Source organism: Bombina bombina, chromosome 2 (genome assembly GCF_027579735.1).
Source record: "Bombina bombina isolate aBomBom1 chromosome 2, aBomBom1.pri, whole genome shotgun sequence".
NCBI classification, from domain to species: Eukaryota; Metazoa; Chordata; class Amphibia; order Anura; family Bombinatoridae; genus Bombina; species Bombina bombina.
In genome coordinates this window covers 447,697,438-447,718,876 of record NC_069500.1, presented here as the reverse complement: position 1 = coordinate 447,718,876, position 21,439 = coordinate 447,697,438, and the positions used below count along the sequence as shown (strand labels likewise).

The following is a 21,439-nucleotide window of genomic DNA, read 5'->3' as shown; positions in this document are numbered from 1 at the left end:
AGATTTGGACCTGTCCTGAGGAAGGGCATGACCTTTTCCTCCAGTGATATCAGCAATAATCTCCTTCAACCAGGCCCGAATAGGGTCTGCCCCTTGAAGGGAATGTTAAGTAGCTTAGATTTTGAAGTCACGTCAGCTGACCATGATCTAAGCCATAGCGCTCTGCTCGCCTGTATAGAAAAAACAGAATTCTTAGCCGTTAGTTTAGTGAAATGAACAATGGCATCAGAATAAAAGAATTGGCTAGCTTAAGTGCTCTAAGTTTGCCAAGTATGTCATCCAATGGAGTCGCTACCTGTAAAGCCTCTTCCAGAGACTCAAACCAGTACGCCGCAGCAGTGACAGGGGCAATGCATGCAAGGGGCTGTAGGATAAAACCTTGTTGAATAAATATTTTCTTAAGGTAACCTCTAATTTTTTATCCATTGGATCTAAAAAAAAAAGCACAACTGTCCTCGACAGGGATAGTAGTACGCTTTACTAGAGTAGAAACTGCTCCCTCCACCTTAGGGACTGTCTGCCATAAGTCCCATGTGGTGGCGTCTATTGGAAACATTTTTCTAAAAATAGGAGGGGAAGAGAACGGCACACCTGGGCTATCCCATTCCTTATTAATAATTTCTGTAAACCTTTTAGGTATTTGGAAAAACATCAGTACACACCGGCACTGCAAAGTATTTATCCAGTCTACACAATTTCTCTGGCACTGCAATGGTATCACAGTCATTCAGAGCAGCTAAAACCTCCCTAAGCAACACGCAGAGGTGTTCAAGCTTAAATTTAAATGTAGAAATATTAGAATCAGGTATCTTTCCTGAGTCATTAACATCACCCACTGACTGAAGCTCTCTTTCCTCAGCTTCTGCATATTGTGAGGCAGTATCAGACATGGTTCTTAAAGCGTCAGTATGCTCTGCATTTTGTCTCACCCCAGAGCTATCTCGCTTACCTCTAAGTTCAGGTAGTCTGGCTAATACCGCTGACAGTGTATTATCCATGACTGCCGCCATGTCTTGTAAAGTAAACGCTATGGGCGCCCTAGATGTACTTGGCGCCATTTGAGCGCGAGTCCCTTAAGCGGGAGTCAAAGGGTCTGACACGTGGGGAAAGTTAGTCGGCATAACTTCCCCCTCGTCAGATTCCTCTGGTGATACATTTTTTAAAGACAGAAAATGATCTTTATTGCATAAAATGAAATCAGTACATTTGGTACACATTCTAAGAGGGGGTTCCACCATGGCTTTTAAACATAATAAACAAGGAGTTTCTTCTATGTCAGGCATGTTTATACAGAATAGCAATGAGACTAGCAAGCTTGGAAAACACTTTAAATCAAGTTAACAAGCAAATATAAGAAACGGTACTGTGCCTTTAAGTGAAATAAATTTTGTCAGAATTTGAAAAACAGTGAAAAAATGCAGTAAATCAAACGAAATTTTTACAGTGTGTATAATAGGCTAACAGAGCTTTGCACCAATTTGCAAATGGATGATTAACCCCTTAGTTCAAAAAACGGATCAAAAAAACCAAATAGACGTTTTTTAACAGTCACAACCAACTGCCACAGCAAGCTGTGGCCCTACCTTCCCCAATAAACGACTTTGGAAAGCCTTTGGGCCCTTTAGAGGGGTCCTATAGCATTCAGAGGGCCTTTGAGGGAAGCTGGATGTCACAGTTTGTAATTTTAACTGCACCAACTGTAACTTTTATACTACAACAGTGGAAATTGTTTCTAGTCAAAATTTAAGCCAGCCATGTGGAAAAAACTAGGCCCCAATAAAGTTTTATCACCAAAACATATATAAAAACGATTAAACATGCCAGCAAACGTTTTATATTGCAATATCATAAGGGTATTACCCCTGGGAGTAAGCATGATACCAGTCGTTATTAAATCACTGTATTCAGGGTTAACTCACATTAATCCGGTATCAGCAGCATTTTCTAGTGTTTTCCATCTCTAGAAAAAATTATAACTGCACATACCTGATAGCAGAATAAACTGCACGCCATTCTCTCGCTGAAGTTACCTCATCTGTGTAATCCCCTCAGACATATGTGAGAACAGCAATGGATCTTAGTTACAACCTGCTAAGATCATAGAAACCTCAGGCAGATTCTTCTTCTATTTACTGCCTGAGATAAAATAGCACAACTCTGGTACTATTTAAAAATAACAAACTTTTGATTGAAGAAAATAAACTAGCTATATTTAACCACTCTCTCCTACAACGTCCTTGCTTGTTGAGAGTTGCAAGAGAATGACTGGGTATGACAGTTAGGGGAGGAGCTATATTACAGCTCTGCTGTGGGTGTCCTCTTGCAACTTCCTGTTGGGAATGAGAATATCCCACAAGTAATGGATGATCCGTGGACTGGATACACCTTACAAGAGAAATAGAGCATAAATCTGTCCATCTTCAAGGAACTGATCAAGGTATTTCTATAACCCCCCCCCTTTGTTTTTCTTGTGTACCATTCTCATTTACCCCTGAATTCTAGTGCACGACTCTTGTAAATCCCCCTCTTTCTCTCCCCTCTCTGTCTCTCTCTCTCTACCCCCCTCTCTGTCTCTCTTCCCACTCTGTCTCCCCCCCCCCCCCATGTATGACTATGTGTAAATATGGTGACTGTATGACATTGTGTAATTAGGCAGGCAATGGTGGCTTTTATATTATGTATAGATCCCTCTTTATATATTTGCCTCTTTATGTACAGTATATAGATTGTCATTGTTCAATACAGCCTAAACAAAACCATGTATACAAATATTTATTTACTCCACATGATTAATCATTATGTTAAAGGGACATTATACACTAGATTTTTCTTTGCATAAATGTTTTTTAGATGATCCATTTATATTGCCCATCTGGGTGTGTTTTTGTAAAAATGTATAGTTTTGCTTATTTTTAAATAACATTATGCTCATTTTCAGACTCCTAACTAAGCCCCAAAGTTTTAGTTGTATACCAATGTACTGTATACAGACTTCGGACTGCTTCTGTTTGTATAATGGGTCATATGTAGGGGAGGGGGGAGTTTTGTGGTAGCCCTTGTCATGGGGTATACTGGAGTACAGCAATACGACATCAATCGTTAACCAGTTGTAATGCTCTAGCCATTGAATATCCTTTAGAAGGCCCAAGACATGCGTGGTGTCTCTTAAGTAGCTGTGAAGCTTTTGTACTGTTTTTTGCAAATTAGCATCTAGCCACTCTGACAGTGGACCAAATAGAGACCCAATCCCCGAGACACGTCTATTTACATTTTCCTAACTCTTGTGAACCTTTGTCAGGTGATGGAATATGGGGACCACACCTCATTTCTAATTTTACCGAGAGTAAAACTAGAAATGAGGTGTTGTTACTTTTAAGAAATTAACATATCATTAATTGATTGTCCAATGGCTAATTAGCAGCTGCTTTTTAAAGCAGGTTGACTCTGTTTCACTAGGTCTATGAATACGGCTCTATGCCGAAATGCATAAGACCAGTCAACCAGTCTTTCTAACCTGTATTTTAAAGATATGGAATAAAGTTTTGCTTTTAAACTTTGGATTTCCTCCGGACTTTTCTCTTTTTTGCTATCGTTACCTTAAGGGATTATGAGGAATCCCTTTACCACCGGAGTACTTCCTATTCATTGCCTCTATATCGAGCTCCATGACACCTGTTATACACCCGTTGTTGGCAGCACAAGATGATTGAATCTAAACATACCCCCTGTTGAGACCAACTGACCGTTCTAGTCATCTGATTGGTTTTACACCCGACAGACGTCAATGTCGTATCTGTTGATTGGCTTAAAGTGGTTTGGGCGTGGTCATACACTTATCGCCAAAGGTATCCGGAGGTTTGACGAGGAGACGGAAGGAGTGGGAGAAGCCATGAGCAGCGCTAAAGTAGGCGACTAACTGCTCGACAGATGTCCTAGGGCCTCAGTCTCTTTCCAAGGGTGAGTGGTGTAAACCGCTTTAAACTGCATATGGGTTACCGTTACAGGTGGTTGATATTTTATTTACTGAGGCTTACATTATAGTACCCAGGAATGTTTTATTTTTCCCTTTGCTTGACAAATTGAAAATCCCTGTTTCTCTCAGGAATACGTTGACACACAGTGGACAGTCCTACCAAAGTAGCCTTTATTATGTAGTCAATATATTTTTTTGAAGAAAATATAAATATATTTAAAAGAATTATAATTGTACATTTGAAACAACTTATTGGAGACAAACTGACAGGCATATTGGGTGAGCAAATTTATTGGTTACATAAACTTAATTGTCATTTTTAAATGTATAGTTTACACATATCTCAAACCTAAATGTTACATTCAATATATCGCCCTTAATATCACTATTAAGACAAACGTTGCAACTTTGTGGCTTCAGACATATACTGTAGAAATTTAAATAAAAAAAATACAATTAAATTCATGATTTATAATAAAGGTAGTGCCAAACAACAGCTTAAAACTAGACAGCCATTCCTATTGGGTGAAGATATCAGCCCTCCATGATGGCTGAAGAACAGGATCAATAATTATTTTTTGTTGTAAACTATAGAATTTTTATTATCAAAGTTGCAATTTTATCTGAAAATGTTGTAAAAACAATTTGTCATTCAAAATTCTTTTACTTTCAAGTAACAAGCAGCATTCAAAACACATAGGTTTTTACTATTATTTTGAGAATATTTAACTAACAGTTGGGCTGTATAACAATATGCTTTCCTTAACATACTTTCATTCTTTACAAATGGTTATAGCCTAAGGAAATTATATATATATATATATATACACATATATATTTCATTTGTATTTTATTTGTAATGTCTTTTTTAACATAATAGTAGCTGTATTTAGACTGTAAAGCATAAATAGTGTAGAATTGACAGTTTGCATAGATTTCAAACTGCAGCCTCTGAAATGAGCAAGTTTCTCTCTCTGTGGAGCACATCATAAATATATTTCCCAGCTAATACCTCATATATTACCTATACATTAAATCTGAATATAAACACCTAAATACTTATGCGTAAGACAGGCATTTTATACAGCTCCATAACAATCTATTTGAGAGTGCGAGGATGGTTAATGCAGTAATTTAACTTGCAAAAAAGGGCAACATTTAAACAAATTAGTTTTATACAGTACTTAAATATGATAACTACTTTTGTAAATGATAGTCAATGCAACTGCTATTGCCCAGAGTTAAAAAACAATAAAAACCATGAATATATCATCTTGATTTTGTTTAAAGTGTTAAAATAAAAAGTAGAACCCATAGTACAACGCAAGCTTTGTTAAAAAGGTTATGTAACTGTAACTGGGGCTCATTATTTTATCACTCTAGTGACATTCAATAAAGTTTGTAAACTTTTCTCATTTACATTGTTTTTGCTCAAGTCCGATACAGTACACTTTAGCAGATAATGCTCAGTAAGTGTTTATATAGCTATACATACATACAGGTATATAAACACAAGTAGAAATGACAAAATCAGCTCTGCATGCAGTTTGGTCAGGTGCATCTTCATTCGTCATTGGCAGCACTTGTTCCTCTTACTTGACCTTGGTTACGTAGCTGAAGTAAAAACAGAAAATATACAAAACAATTATATGTATATAGTAAAAATGAGTTTAAGAAAGTCAAAATGAAACTTTTTTGAATAAATGGACATAATACCCATATACTAAATCACTTGAAAGTGAAGCGGAATAACTGTAAAAAGCTGAAAAGAAAAATATCTCTTGAACATCTGAGATCTCTATGTATGGCTACTGAGTACATTTTGAGGTAAAATATCCTTCTTTACAGAGTTCATGTGGTATTTTTTTTTTTTACAGAAATGATGATTCAACATCTGGGTATCATGTCCCTTTAAGATAGAGAATACAATTAAAAAAAAAACAAAAAAACTAAGCAAAAATAAACTTTTCCAAATGACTTCCATTATAACATTTTATTTGTTCTTTTGATACTCTTTGTTAAAGAGCAGAGTTCTCTGGCAGCTGTCACATGGAAGTAAGAAGAAACTGAAAATTTGTCAAAAAAATAATTACTGCTTGTTGGAAATCAGATTAAGTTGTATTGCATTGCCTTTTTATTATGCATTTTTTAATATACAATTATGCTGTATTTAACCTTCATGTAAACACAATGTAGCAAATACCTGTGTTATGTATATAAGTAAAATATCCATCTCTATATCAAGTCAGTACAGTTAGCAAATCACAGAGTTGTCAGTTTCCATAATTTGCATTTCTTTGCAATACCTAAGTATATTATTATTGTTAGATCACCAAGTGTTTGCTAATGATCCTGAAACAAGATCTGATTCTCTCTTACATTTCTATAATGCAGATGTGAAGTGCATATTTAAAGTCTAGACAGTGTATGCAGTAAGTATTTATCGATGTGCAGCGGACATGATACGCAATATCGGATCATGTCCACTCGCAGATGAAAAAAGGAATTTAAACAATACTTCCTACATTACCATATCTTGACTCAGCTCTATAATAGCACACACAAAGAGTGGTGATAAATTACTATTGTATATAATTAAAGGTACATTTTATCAATATGCCAATTTAAGTGATGCAGTATATCTGTAAAAAAAAAGCTAACATAGAATGTGACCACCTATATGTAAAAAGTAGTTCATTTTTAGCTACTCATTTTACTGTCATATGCATGGTAAAAAATAAATAACAGACAATAAGGGGGGGACTTCAGTGCAAGGGTCAAGTATGGCTGCAATATAATAAGCTGCTCCAGATCTCAGACGCATCTTTTCATCATCTGAGGTATCCTGCATCTTTTGTTGTCGAGCCTGCAGATATAAAGTTGGTAACCATCGCTGTATAGTTAAAACTCAGACTGGCATTTACCAGCCACAAAACACTGGAGCTTTAACCTGCCCCCTCAATATACTCCCCCCCCGCCCAGCAGAGATCTTTTCTATTGTAGCATAATACCAAGGTGTACTTTATTTGCAACACTTACATTAAATTTACTGGAGAGATGGCTACTTCTATGTATATATTACAAGACACAATGTGCGCACTATTGGAGGAGTATTTTGTTGGATTGCAGCAGCTAATAGATCAATGCTTTTCTGCACCACAAGGTCAATTTGAGTACAGTTGTGACAAGGAGACGGATAGTGTGAAGGGATTATATACTGCTTTACAGCAGACACAGCAAGAGGTTCTTCTAAAAGTGACATCTACTACTGTGGAATATACAGTTCAGGATTTTTATGTGCAGGAAACTGTGACCTCAAATAAGGATTGAGGGGATTGTAATAAGAATATGAGCAGGAAGGCCACAGTATCAGGGAGATGTCCGGTGACTAGCTCTCCTAAAGTTTGTCACGCTTTGACTGACTGCTACATTGACATGGGATTAGAGAACGAACAAGATGCATACTGCAGATTCGAGCAACCTTTTGGATTTATATAGGAACATTTCAACGCAGCTTTCACTTCCTGCTATTGAAGTGTTGGTGAGATGTAAGAGCCATGTTATCATCAGTTCTCCTAACGCAGCGCTAAGATTTCTCTTTCCAGATAAAGATGTCACATCACAGTCTGTACCATCTATTTTGTCGGAGACCCTTCTGTCTTAACCCTTCAGATACACTTAGAGATGGTTTGAAGAAAGGAAAAAGCGAGGGATAATTCCACAATGTTTAAATATCAATACCTGGTTTTAGTTGTATATGTATCTATTCTGCAATATGAATTTGTTAAATTTACTGAGTCACCATTGACTATAATTATAAAAGATATTACGCTAAAGCAACAATCTAAACATTTGATACACAGATTAGTGGTAATACCTTATAAAAGGGTTATCTTGCATTACCAGTATATCTTTACAGTATCAGATAGTGTTACACTGAGTTTTCAATAATTATTATTCATATCTATTTCAGTCAGAACACTGAGTTCAAGCTACTTTCAACAGTTTGTGTGTGTACATGCAGACTTGTATTTATATATTTTCCTCAATAAAGTTATTTAGTATGAATGCCAAATATTAAGAGATAATTATTTCTCGCTTTCAACGTTAATTTTGTGGACATACTTATTTCTAGAGTCAGACAGTCTCTCTCTTTTGCAAACCTACTTGCATTTTTTGTACATAAACACTTAGAGATGGTGTGGGCTAGAAGAGGACGTCTTCCTAGTTTGATATTTCTGACTACCTTCAAACCTCAGTTGGTTTATGGCTCTAGACTTATTTAAGTTTTTTTCTCCTACTGACCATATAAATGTCTATCCTCCAATATTTCATTTGGGTTAGATTATACATTTGTGATGTGTTCTCTTTTAGATTGATATGCCACAACAGAATATATATCTTAATGCTTAAGTTTATATATCAGACAGGTTAGTACTTTATGAACATTAGTTGGTGTAACTAAGAGGAGCAGTTGCTAATTCATTATGTCTACACTCTGCCTACATTCTCTTCACCCCATTACCGGATGAGGTTGTCACCCCACTGTCAGAGGCCAAGATAGTTGTAACTGGCAAATTCTTTGTTTTTCCAATGATAATATTAATTATAAGGGGTTTATATCTGCTAGTAGATCTGCTCCTATTTTGGAGGCTTACATTTAAACTGCTCACTCATTAATGGTCATAGTGCCTGGCTTTTTGTTTGTTTTGTTTGTAGGGGTGCTGTGTGGGTCTCCCTATAAATGGAAAAACATACCCCAAAGTATTTTTATATATTTTTACAATAACCTGTTTTTAAATCAATAGCAAAACCACATCATGTAAGTAAAACAGAGGTGAAATTGTCCTTTCTTACTATATTATATTACTATTGCCATTAGGTTCAATTACAATATATTGTTATAACTTATTTCTAAGAACTTATGTGGCTGACATGTAATTGTCATGTTTATTTATATTTTACTTTATAGGCTAGTTTTAGAATATACTATATCATGTATTGGGTCTCTGTTTATTCACATATTTTGATAACACCTTATTTTATCAAGAAGTAGAACTGTTAGCCCGTATTTAGGTTCCTACTATGTGTGCACTTATGTACACCTGTTTAAAGCCATAGGATAATTTTATCTTTATTGAAGCCGGTTCTAGCAGTTATAGTTTCCTTATCTTTCACATCTATATAAACACCTTTAATTAAGAGATTAACAGTAAACTCTGGGTTCAAACTAGTCTATTTTCTATAACTCCCCTCTACTATTAAAAAGTTGTTGTGTAGGTCCAAGAGCGGCCATTATATCATATATGTTATATTAAAAACAAACAAAACTAAGGATATAGACTTGATATGAAGATACCCCAGTCTTCCTGCACTACGTCTTCCTATATTATTATTTGGACAGTAGTTGGATCTGTATTTGTCATGATTGTACAGTATATGTAAACTGTATGTTAACTCATATCCTTAATAAAAAACATTGATGAAAAAAAATAGCCAATCAGCTGCATCTGTGCTATGTTGACACATTGCATTGTGAGATTTCACAGTAAAATATTAACTGAGGAGTGAAATAAAGTGACTGTGCAGGCACATGCCAGATGCACACTCTTCAAAGTGCGGGAAAGGCATCCTGCTTGGATGCTTAAAGGGACATAATACTCATATGCTAAATCACTTGAAACTGATGCAGTATAACTGTAAAAAGCTGAGAGGAAAATATCACATGAGCATCTCTATGTAAAAAAGGAAGATATTTTACCTCACAATTTCCTCAGTTCAGAAGAGTAAGTTCTGTGTAAAAAGTTATACTCAGCTGCAGCCCAGCTGCAGGTAAAAAAATAAAATAAAAAATGAAGAAATGAACAGCAGCCAATCAGCATCAACAGTGCTGAGGTCATGAACTCTTTTACTGTGATCTCATTAGATCACAGTGATATTTCATTGTAAACTTCCTTACACTGAATAGGGAAATAATATGAGTGTGCACAAATGCTCGCTCCTTCCGCTGTCCTGGGACAGACTTACTGATTTGCTGCTTAGAAGTCCTTTAAAATGGGATGTGGCTACTGAGAAACTTTTGAGGTAAAATATATTTCTTTTTTACATAGAGATGTTCAGGTGATATTTTCTAGTCAGCTTTTTACAGCTATACTGCATCACTTTCAAGTATTTAAAGATTTGGGTATTATGGACCTTTAACATCCCTTTAATATGGCTACTGAAGAAATATTGAGGTAAATATCTTTAATTTTTATACAGAGGTGTTAATTTGATATTTTCTAATCTGCTTTTTTTATGCTGCATAACTTTCAAGTGATTCAGCATTTGGGTGAAATGTCTTTTTAAGTGCTTTCTATTGAGCTAAAGGTCACTGAGTAAATTGATTAACTCCAGCCACGTTGTACAAGGTATGTAAAAGTACGTTTTTGTATTCAAGTCAATTGATTTATAACAAAACTTATAGCTGCTTCAAGCTTACATGGCTCTTATCTATTATTTCAGGGTTAAATGTATCAGTATAATTTAAAGACATGCTTCACTTTGAAAATCTTTAGACTCCCAGAAAGGGATGGCTATCACGGAGCATGATAATTACTATTAGGGATGCACCAATACCGATACTAGTATCGGTACCGGTACTGAGCATTTGCATGAGTACTCTTACAAAATGCTCCAATACCTAAACCGATACTGTAATGCAAAGTAGGCACCTACCCAAAAGAGCAGGTGCCTACTCTGCACTATTACAGCACTGTGAGGGAGGGAAGGAGGGATGCAATGCACACTGCTCCCTTGCAAGCCTTGTAATGATACGGGGAGCTGGAAATTAGAGCAGATACTCTCACTAAACATGGCTCGTACTTTAATGTTTTTGCCAGTGTTTAGCCGACCGCCATCTTTCTGGTGCCAGGGGCTTTGCTGTGTAAAGAGTAGCGGGAGTTCTAGTGGTGAGTGAAACTGTCTTTTGCTGAACCACTAGGCTTTTCGAGAGGAAAGCCCAATTAGATATTTCCGAGAACTGAGTGGCATAGAGTACATTCTTCATATTTACATATATTTGTTTAGAATTCTGTGCCAGGATCATTGCCATTAACTCCTAGACCCGGAAGTAGCGTATCTCATCCATTCTTTGTGGAAAAGAACTACCCAGGTAAACTCTTTGTATGCACACTTTTCATGGCAAGTATTCTGACTGTTGAGATGCAGGCTTGAGCTATCTTTGAGCTATCTTTGGTATAGAGCAGCATGACACTTATTAAGACTGGTTAATTTGATATTCTTAATGCTAGATCCTGAATAGATGTGGCATTGTTTTTCACTATGTGAAACAGGGTTGGGTAAATCCCAGGTACATAGCTCATTATTTGGTCCTTGCCTATAATTTGTATTATAGGGAGAGACAGCTATGGGGAGAGAGAGAGAGCTATAGGCAGGGAGAGACAGCTATGGGCAGGGAGAGACAGCTATGGGGAGGGAGAGACAGCTATGGGGAGGGAGAAACAGCTATGGGGAGGGAGGGGGAGAGACAGCTATGGGGAGGGAGGGGGAGAGACAGCTATGGGGAGGGAGGGGGAGAGACCGCTATGGGGAGGGTGGAAGAGACAGCTATGGGGAGGGTGGAAGAGACAGCTATGGGGAGGGAGGAAGAGACAGCTATGGGGAGGGAGGAAGAGACAGCTATGGGGAGGGAGGAAGAGACAGCTATGGGGAGGGAGGAAGAGACAGCTATGGGGAGGGAGGAAGAGACAGCTATGGGGAGGGAGGAAGAGACAGCAATGGGGAGGGAGGGAGGGAGGGAGAAAGAGACAGCAATGGGGATGGAGGGAGAAAGAGACAACAATGGGCAGGGAGGGAGAAAGAAACAGCAATGGGGAGGGAGAAAGAGACAGCAATGGGGAGGGAGAAAGAGACAGCAATGGGGAGGGAGGGAGAAAGAGAAAGCAATGGGGAGGGAGGGAGAGACAACAATGGGGAGGGAGGGAGATACAACAATGGGGAGGGAGGGAAAAAGAGACAGCAATGGTGAGGGAGGGAGAAAGACAGCTATGGGGAGGGAGGGAGAAAGACAGCTATGGGAGGAAGTGGGAGAGACAGCTATGGGAAAGGAATAAAGCAAACTACACAAGGAAGGAGTGGTAATGGCGGGATCTCTGGACCTCAACCCATATCTGGGTAGCTTGGTATTGAGACGAGATGCCATGAGATCTATCTCCGGTGTCCCCCACCTGTTGCATATTTCCACAAACACTTCAGGATGGAGAGACAATTCCCCAGGATGAAAGGATTGTCTGCTGAGAAAATTCTCTTCCTAGTTGTCCACACCCGGAATGTGGATAGGCTGACGGCAAACAGCTGTGGTCCTCCGCCCACTCCATGATTCGAGATACTTCCCTCATTGCTAGGGAGATTTTAGTTCCCCCCTGATGGTTGATGTAAGCCACCGAGTTTATGTAGTCTCATTGGAATCTGATAAACTGGGTCGAACCAAGAAGGGACCAAGCCTTCAGAGCATTGGAAGTTCCAAGATGTTGATCGGGAGGAGGGATTCCTCTTGAGTCCACAGGCCCTGTGCCTTCCTGGCACCCCAAACAGCTCCCCATCCTGAGAGACTTGCGTCCCTAGTCACAATCTCCCAGGATGGTCTCAAGGAGGACGTCCCTTGGAACAGGTGATCTGGACAAAGCCACCAGGAGAGCAATTATCTCAACCGGCTGTCCAGAGAAATCTGTTGACAGATGTGAATGATTGCCGTTCCACTGTCTCAGAATGCACAGCTGAAGAGGTCGGAGATGGAATCTGGCAAAGGGGATGATGTCCATGCAGGACACCATAAGTCCAATTACCTCCATACACTGAGCCACCGATGGCCTGAAGGAAATCTGGAGGGCAAGACAATTGGAAGTTAGTTTGTAACGTCTCTGGTCTGTAAGAAATAACCTCATAGATATGGAATCTATTATCGTACCCAGGAACTCCACCCTGGTACTGGGAATAATAGAACTCTTTTTAAAGTTTATCTTCCATCCATGAGATCGAAGAAGAGAAAGAAGAGCTTTCTAATGGTCCTCTGCCAGACGACAGGACGGTGCTTGAACCAAAATATCATCTAAGTACAGCGTCACTGCAATCCCTCTGGTTCTGGTCACTGCGAGCAGAGCCCCTAGAATCTTCGTAAAAACTCTTGGAGCAGTAGCTAGACCAAACAGAAGTAAAATGAACTGAAAGTGCTGGTCCATTAACGCAAATCTTAGAAACTTGAAGTGTTCCTTGTGTATAGGAACGTGAAGGTAGGCAGCCTTCAGATCTATCGTGGTCATAAATTGTGTGAAAGTAGTAGGACCAGCACACACTTTTGAAGATGTCCTGTATAGCTTATATCAAATACATTATGGTGCACACCTGGAGGGCCTCCCTTTCCAAGGCCCAGGTATATGTAGCAAAGAGAAAAACTCAGGTGGCACACAAAATGGCAACAGTGCCTTTATTGAGCTGAGCAACGTTTTGGGGCTCCTGCCCCTTTATCAATTGATCATAAATAGTCTTTACTGGACTAACGGAAGAATGGACCTTATTGTCTCCATCTTGAACAAGGGGACAGACAGGAATCTGTTTAAACACTTTAGGTCCAGAATTGGATGAAAAGTACCCTCCTTCTTTGGGACCACAAACAGGTTTGAGTAGTATCCCAAACCTATCTCTGCTGGAGGTACCGGTACAATGACCCCCAGGGCAGAGAGATCCCTCACACACCCTAGAATAGCCTCTCTCTTTTCTGGCCTTGAAGACAGGTTTAATAAGAGGAATCTGCCCCTGGAAGGATGAGATTTAAAACCTATCCTGTATGCCTGAGCGATGACCTTACCCACAGGTCTTGCACGTCCCCAAAGCTTTTGAAAAGAGTGACAGTCTGCCCCCTACCAGATCCAAATCCGGATCGAGGGTCACCCTTTAATGCCGACTTTGACTCCTCTTATTCTGCTTGGATTTATTCCAGGACTGAGGAGGTTTCAAAGTTCCCTTGGACTGCTCCGGCTTTGCAGAGGGCTGCTGACGTTGGGATTTGTCAGAACGAAAGGAATGAAAATTAGGACCTTGTCCCTTAGGCTTGTTCTTATTCTGCGGTAAAAAGGCACCCTTGCCTCCAGTAACCTTGGATATGATAGAGTCCAGGCCTGAACCAAAAATAATCTTTCCCTCGAATGGGAGGGAAAGAAGTCTAGACTTCAAAGTCATGTCTGCAAACCAAGATTTCAGCTAGAGTGCCCTAAGGGATAGCACAGAAAAACCTGAAGCCTTGGCGCTCAGGCGAATAATCTGCATATTTGCATCACAAATAAAAGAATTAGCTACCCTTAGGGCCCTAATTCTTTCTAGGATTGTGTCAAGGGGACCCTCAACCTCGATCAACTCATATAAGGAGTTGCACCAGTAGGTAGCTTCTCCCACAACCGCAGCAACAGCCGCTGCTGGTTTGAACAAATATACCGTATGCTGAAACATTTTTCTTAATAGAGTTTCCAGCTTCTTATCCATGGGCTCTTTAAATGACGAACTATCCTCAAGTGGGATAGTAGTGCATTTAGCAAGTGTGGAGATAGCACCGTCTACCTTAGGGACGGAACCCCACAACTCCAACTGAGAGTCCGGAACTGGGAACAATTTCTTAAAGGAAGAAGAAGGGGAAAAAGAAGAACTGAGTCTTTCCCATTCATTCTTAATAATGTTCGCCATCTTTATCGGAAACGGGAAAGTCTGTGGTACAACCCTGTCCTCGTAGACCTTATCTAATTTAGGAATGCAAGGTTCTGGAACCCCTAAAGTAGCCAACACCTCCTTTAGCAGAAAGAGTAAGTGTTCAATCCTAAATCTAAAGGATGGCTCCTCCTCAGCTGGAGGCTTAGAGGCAGCAAATTCCAACCCAGAAAGAGCATCCTCTTAAGTATCAGAGGCATCTTCATCCTCGGATAATCTTGTATCAGATGAATCCAATAAGTTAGATGACCCCTGGGAAGGATAGCAATATTTAACCTTTTGCTTGCGCTTAGCAGTGTGAGGTAAAGCACTAAAGGCTACAGAAACTGTTCAGTAAAGTCTGGCGGTAAAAGGGCCCTGCCAGATGGAGGAATAGAAGTGCTATGGGAAGCTGCATGTGCATTAAGAGATGAATGTAGGGTGCGCACCTCACGGGACGGAGACCTTCAGAGGTAGAAGGCTCAGTAGTACTAAACATATTAGCTTTCTTTGATAAGATTACCTTATCAAGGCATGTGGAACATAATTGAGCAGGCGGTTATACTGTGGCCTCCTCATAATATAGACAGGTATTAGCTTTAGGTAAAGAGGGAGTACCCTCTAACGTATCAGAGTCCTCCATAGCTTGTGCTTATAAAAAGGACTAAAACAAAGATAAATGGCACCTTTATACCCCCAATGGCTGGGGCACTCACCACCTCCTATGACCCAGGCCCAAGAGAGAAACCTCTTTGTCTCCAGACACTGCACGGTCAGGAAGAAGAGAATCACTGTGACCATACCCGGTCACATGGTGCGCCATGCAGGACCGCCCCTGCCCCACTAAAAGTGCACCAAGTCTAAATGACTGCACAGCGCACCCAAGTGAAAGCAAAACCTGTACGTTCCAACATTAGCCTGAGCCACATGTCACAGCATAAACAGGATATAAAAAAATATATGTGATTAATCCCTCCTGTTCAATAATCCCCTTTCCGGAGACATTAACCCTTGATTTCATTCAGATAAAAGGAGTCACACTGTGACCCTGTCTTCTTGCATTCTCAAATGTGTATAAAAAATGAAACTGTCTTACCGGAATCTATGGAACAGAAACACGGCCCCTAAAGTTTGACAGTCTTGTAGCATCGCTCCTGACATGGACTTGAGTGATAGAAGCAGGCAGTGAAACTCATCAACACTGATTGCTTAGGAGCTGTTAATACGAGTCTGGATGGGTTAGCAGAAAGACTCTCCCTGCATCTCCAGACTCTAACATTCGCCAATGCTCACACTGAGAGGCTGACAATACTACTTAAAACTCCAATCCCATTTCGAAGAGTACTACCCTCCATAAGGAACTACTCTGCAGCTTCTGACACTTCTCTGCCAACCTCTTGTGACGAAAGGCAAAGAATGACTGCGGGATGAGGGGAGTGGGGGAGGTATTTAAGCCTTTGGCTGGGGTGTCTTTGCTTCCTCCTGGTGGCCAGGTTCAGTATTTCCCACAAGTAAGGAATGAAGCAGTGGACTCTCCTCATATTGAGATAGAAAAATGTATTTCAATAAAGTGCTCAGCAGGCAAGAGACATGCTGGAGACAGGACCTGTGCCCCATTTTCTTTGCTTGGAGCAGGTTTATTAATAAACATAATCGATAAAAAATAGCAATTTTACATCCAATTTCTTAATATTTAATAAAGACTTTAAAAAGAAGGAACCCATCACCTCATAAGTTGCCTGCTAATTACTTACAGAACTCAATACTGCCCCTTAACCTACAGAGGACTTGCTTAGACGTCAGCTGCCGATGTGCCTCGAATAGTACCATTCTTACGTATCTAAATGTAAAATAAAATTATGAGCTACTGAAAAAAAAATGAGTATAAAAGGAATAAGATTAGAAACATGCACAACTAAATAAAGGTCACTGATAAAAAAAAAAACTGGGTTTATAAAAACGTGACAGAGCACATTACAAAATACAGAATGAAATAAATACATAAGTAAATATTTAAAAACAACTCAAAAGCTGTGAAGCGCTTAAAAAAAGAAAAAAAGAAAAAGATAAAATGATCGTGTTTTAAAGTTTGCATGCTAAATGTTTTTTTAATTAATTTTTTACTTTAAATGCCAATGTAAGACTTTTTAGCATTTTGGAGCATTTCTAGGCAAACAATAAAACTGAATTAAGTACAATGTTCAAGACAAGGATAGTGGTACAGCAACAGCATAATCAATTGAATTAGGCAATGAAAGGGTAATATGAAATGTACATGACTACATAAATGTGTATGGTTTTTTTGCTTTATTTAATACTCTAACTTTCGCATATGTTTGATAGCGTCACATGGGCTCTGAGGTTAGTTTACAGTCAAGATGAAATGAAACTCCTACAAGGAGGTAGGCAAGTGATTTTTCAAAGCATATTCTTTTTTCAAAAGCTCACAGCAGTAATGCTTATTTTTTATCCTAAAATCTCCACAGTGAACAAATCACTTCAGTTAGCCATTACTACTGTCTGGCTTTTTGAAAGGAAGTTTCTTAGGTCTCTTAAACCTAAACTAAATCTTAAACTTCCTCCATTCTTCTAAATAACCTGGAAGCCAGTCTTACACTACAGGTACTGTACAAACATACATATCCAGGAAACAAGTGTGAGGCTCCCTGCATTTGGCTAATTAATATATATATATATGTGGTGGCACTATCTTAATACCTTTTACATGTGAACAGGATATAATCCCATGCTCTGGGATGGCTAAACCAACTTTAATTATAACAGGTTGATAGACACGTGGTCTTCCTCTTGAGACTAGGCAGCAAAGTCCTCACTCAAGGATAGTATATCAGATGGTATTATCCGAGTACCATGCAACTGATTTAAACAGCAGCTGAACCACTCACAGTGCATCAACCACTAGTAAAAAGCAAACAATGTAAAAGAGCTGAACCACTGACAGTGCAGAAACAACACTCTACAGTAAAAAACAAAAAAGGTTGAAAAATAATTTAAATCCTTGTTCCATTGGTTAATCGAAAACAAACTTAGCAAAGAAAGGTGTCTTAGAAGTTTGATTATGATGTCCTTGTACTCCTGGGATTTTGACTGTTGTTTGATTGGAGTTTACTAAAAGCATTTTATTGCTGCCCTTGTTACTATTCACTCTTTTGTATCAGGGGTCCTTTGAAACAAACTTCAAAGCCATATATCCATGCAATGTCTCTGTGTTCCTCCTAGGTGGAATAGGTAAATAGAAATGACGATATTGGAGTCAAATATCAAGTTTCTTCGAGCTTGACAAGCATTACCTTCTAGAAGTCTTTGTCTCTGGCTTTATGTGATAGGAAGATGGAATTACCTTGCCTTTCTGTCCTGAAGCTGGAAGAAACTATTTACAACCTGAGATCACTTTTATCACATACTCCACACTTAGGCCAAACATTACTTTCAGATGAATATGCTTAGAATTGTTATTCACCAACATACTTTTAAGTCACAATGCTTGCAATGTCAGAAACATTACCAAATTTAGCAGCCAAGCAAAGAATATATATTCAAGTTTCACAAATAAATCACAAATGTAGTTAATCCTAAAATGATCTAATATTTGATACAGAGGAGCAGATAAGAATCAAATACCTAAAAGAATCCAGCCAAATGCTGCCTATATGTGCAGCTCTCAGGTCAATCACCTCTTCCAAAAAATGAATATAATTTTTTTTTAAGCAGACTAAAAAGTAATACTCTGTATATCTCTATGGTAGACCAACAACCAAAATCAAAGCCAGAAAATAAATGTTATAAAAGAATAAAATGTTTTGCAAGGTTCATAAATGAAACAGAGAAGTCAATGACACAAGTAATTGTCCTGTAGTTGCTTTGCAAAACTACATACCAGTTTTTCTTTAAACCAGTTATACATAATGAGCAGATGAAATTAAAGAAAAAAACAATATATCAGGTAAGCATACATTTTATATATCTTTCATGATGGTGAGAGCCCACAAGCCATTACTCTAAGGAAACCCACTCCTGGGAAATCACTAGGAAGAGGCAAAGATTCCCAAAACTCTAAGAGCCATTAAAAACCCTCCCACCTCACTGGTAAGTCAGTCTGATGTATAGCCAAGCAAGGAGAAGTAGAAAAGGTAGGGCAAGAGCAAGAAGAAAAAAAAAGGAGCAGTGAAAGAGAGGTGCACACAAACTGGCGCCAAAAAACCCACATAATTAAAATCTAGCTAAAATTAGACGGGTCTCGGGGACTTGCATGCCATTACTCAGGGGGAAACTAATACCCAAGCTGTGGAGACAACAAGTAATGAGGACAGGACAAAAACATAATTTATGCTTACCTGATAAATTTATTTCTCTTGTGGTGTATCCAGTCCACGGATCATCCATTACTTGTGGGATATTCTCCTTCCCAACAGGAAGTTGCAAGAGGATCACCCACAGCAGAGCTGCTATATAGCTCCTCCCCTAACTGCCATATCCAGTCATTCGACCGAAAACAAGCAGAGAAAGGAGAAACCATAGGGTGCAGTGGTGACTGTAGTTTAAAATGAAAAAATACCTGCCTTAAAATGACAGGGCGGGCCGTGGACTGGATACACCACAAGAGAAATACATTTATCAGGTAAGCATAAATTATGTTTTCTCTTGTAAGGTGTATCCAGTCCACGGATCATCCATTACTTGTGGGATACCAATACCAAAGCTAAAGTACACGGATGAAGGGAGGGACAAGGCAGGTACTTAAACGGAAGGTACCACTGCCTCTCCCAAAAATAGCCTCCGAAGAAGCAAAAGTATCAAATTTATAGAATTTTGAAAAGGTATGAAGCGAAGACCAAGTCGCCGCCTTGCAAATCTGTTCAACAGAAGCCTCATTTTAAAAGGCCCATGTGGAAGCCACAGCTCTAGTAGAATGAGCTGTAATCATTTCAGGAGGCTGCTGGCCAGCAGTCTCATAAGCTAAGCGGATTATGCTTCTTAGCCAAAACGAAAGAGTGGTTACAGAAAGCCTTTTGGCCTCTCCTCTGTCCAGAGTAGACAACAAACAAAGCAGATGTTTGACGAAAATCTTTAGTAGCTTGTAAATAATACTTTAAAGCATGAACCACGTCAAGATTGTGTAATAGACGATCCTTCTTTGAAGAAGGATTAGGACACAATGATGGAACAACAATCTCCTGATTGATATTCTTATTAGATACCACCTTAGGTAAAAACCCAGGTTTGGTACGCAGAACTACCTTATCTGCATGGAAGATCAGATAAGGAGAATCACATTGTAAGGCAGATAACTCGGAAACTCTACGAGCCGAGGAAATAGCTACCAAAAAAAGAACTTTCCAAGATAAAAGTTTGATATCTATGGAATGAAGAGGTTCAAACGGAACCCCTTGAAGAACTTTAACCAAATTTAAGCTCCAAGGTGGAGCAACAGGTTTAAACACAGGCTTGATTCTAACTAAAGCCTGACAAAATGCCTGAATGTCTGGGACATCCGCCAGACGCTTGTGCAAAAGAATAGACAGCGCAGAAATCTGTCCCTTTAAGGAACTAGCTGACAATTCTTTCTCCAATCCTTCTTGGAGAAAAGATAATATCCTGACCTTACTCCATGAGTAGCCCTTGGATTCACACCAATAAAGATATTTACGCCATATCTTATGATAGATTTTCCAATGACTGACTCGGAGAAACCACGCTTTGATAAAATCAAGCGTTCAATCTCCAGGCAGTCAGCCTCAGAGAAATTAGATTTGGATGGTTGAAAGGACCTTGAAGTAGAAGGTCCTGTCTCAGTGGCAGAGTCCATGGTAGAAAGGATGACATGTCCACCAGATCTGCATACCAAGTCCTGCGTGGCCACGCAGGCGCTATCAAGATCACGATGTTCTCTCCTGCTTGATTTTGGCAATCAGATGAGGGAGCAGAGGAAACGGTGGAAACACATAAGCCAGGTTGAAGGACCAAGGCGCTGCTAGAGCATCTATCAGCGTTGCCTTGGGGTCCCTGGACCTGGATCCGTAACAAGGAAGCTTGGCGTTCTGGCGAGACGCCATGAGATCCAGTTCTGGTTTGCCCCAACGATGAATCAATTGTGCAAACACCTCCGGATGGAGTTCCCACTCCCCCGGATGAAAAGTCTGACGACTTAGAAAATCCGCCTCCCAGTTCTCTACACCTGGGATATGGATAGCTGATAGGTGGCAAGAGTGAATCTCTGCCCAGCGAATTATCTTTGAGACTTCTAACATCGGTAGGGAACTCCTTGTTCCCCCTTGATGGTTGATGTAAGCCACAGTCGTGATGTTGTCCGACTGAAATCTGATGAACCTCATTGTCGCTAGCTGAGGCCAAGCCTGAAGAGCATTGAATATCGCTCTTAGTTCTAGAATGTTTATTGGAAGGAGTGTCTCCTCCTGAGTCCACGATCCCTGAGCCTTCAGGGAGTTCCAGACTGCCCCCCAGCCTAGAAGGCTGGCATCTGTCGTTACAATTGTCCAATCTGGCCTGCGAAAGGTCATTCCCTTGGACAGATGGACCCGAGATAGCCACCAGAGAAGAGAATCCCTGGTCTCTTGATCCAGATTTAGTAGAGGGGACAAATCTGTGTAATCCCGATACCACTGACTGAGCATGCATAGTTGCAGCGGTCTGAGATGTAGACGTGCAAACGGCACTATGTCCATTGCCGCTACCATTAAGCCGATTACTTCC

At 39.6% G+C, this 21,439-nt stretch overlaps 1 protein-coding gene across 1 annotated transcript in view; it reads right to left on the bottom strand.

The window, feature by feature from the left end:
* Positions 1-4,248: 4,248 nt before the first annotated feature.
* The window catches only part of PITPNB (phosphatidylinositol transfer protein beta), a gene marked incomplete in the record, with an annotated part of 520,198 nt that continues 503,007 nt past the window's right edge, over positions 4,249-21,439 (bottom strand). Inside the window, 1 exon segment of the mRNA XM_053702082.1 lies at positions 4,249-5,587. Coding sequence (XP_053558057.1) covers positions 5,537-5,587 — 51 coding nt within the window.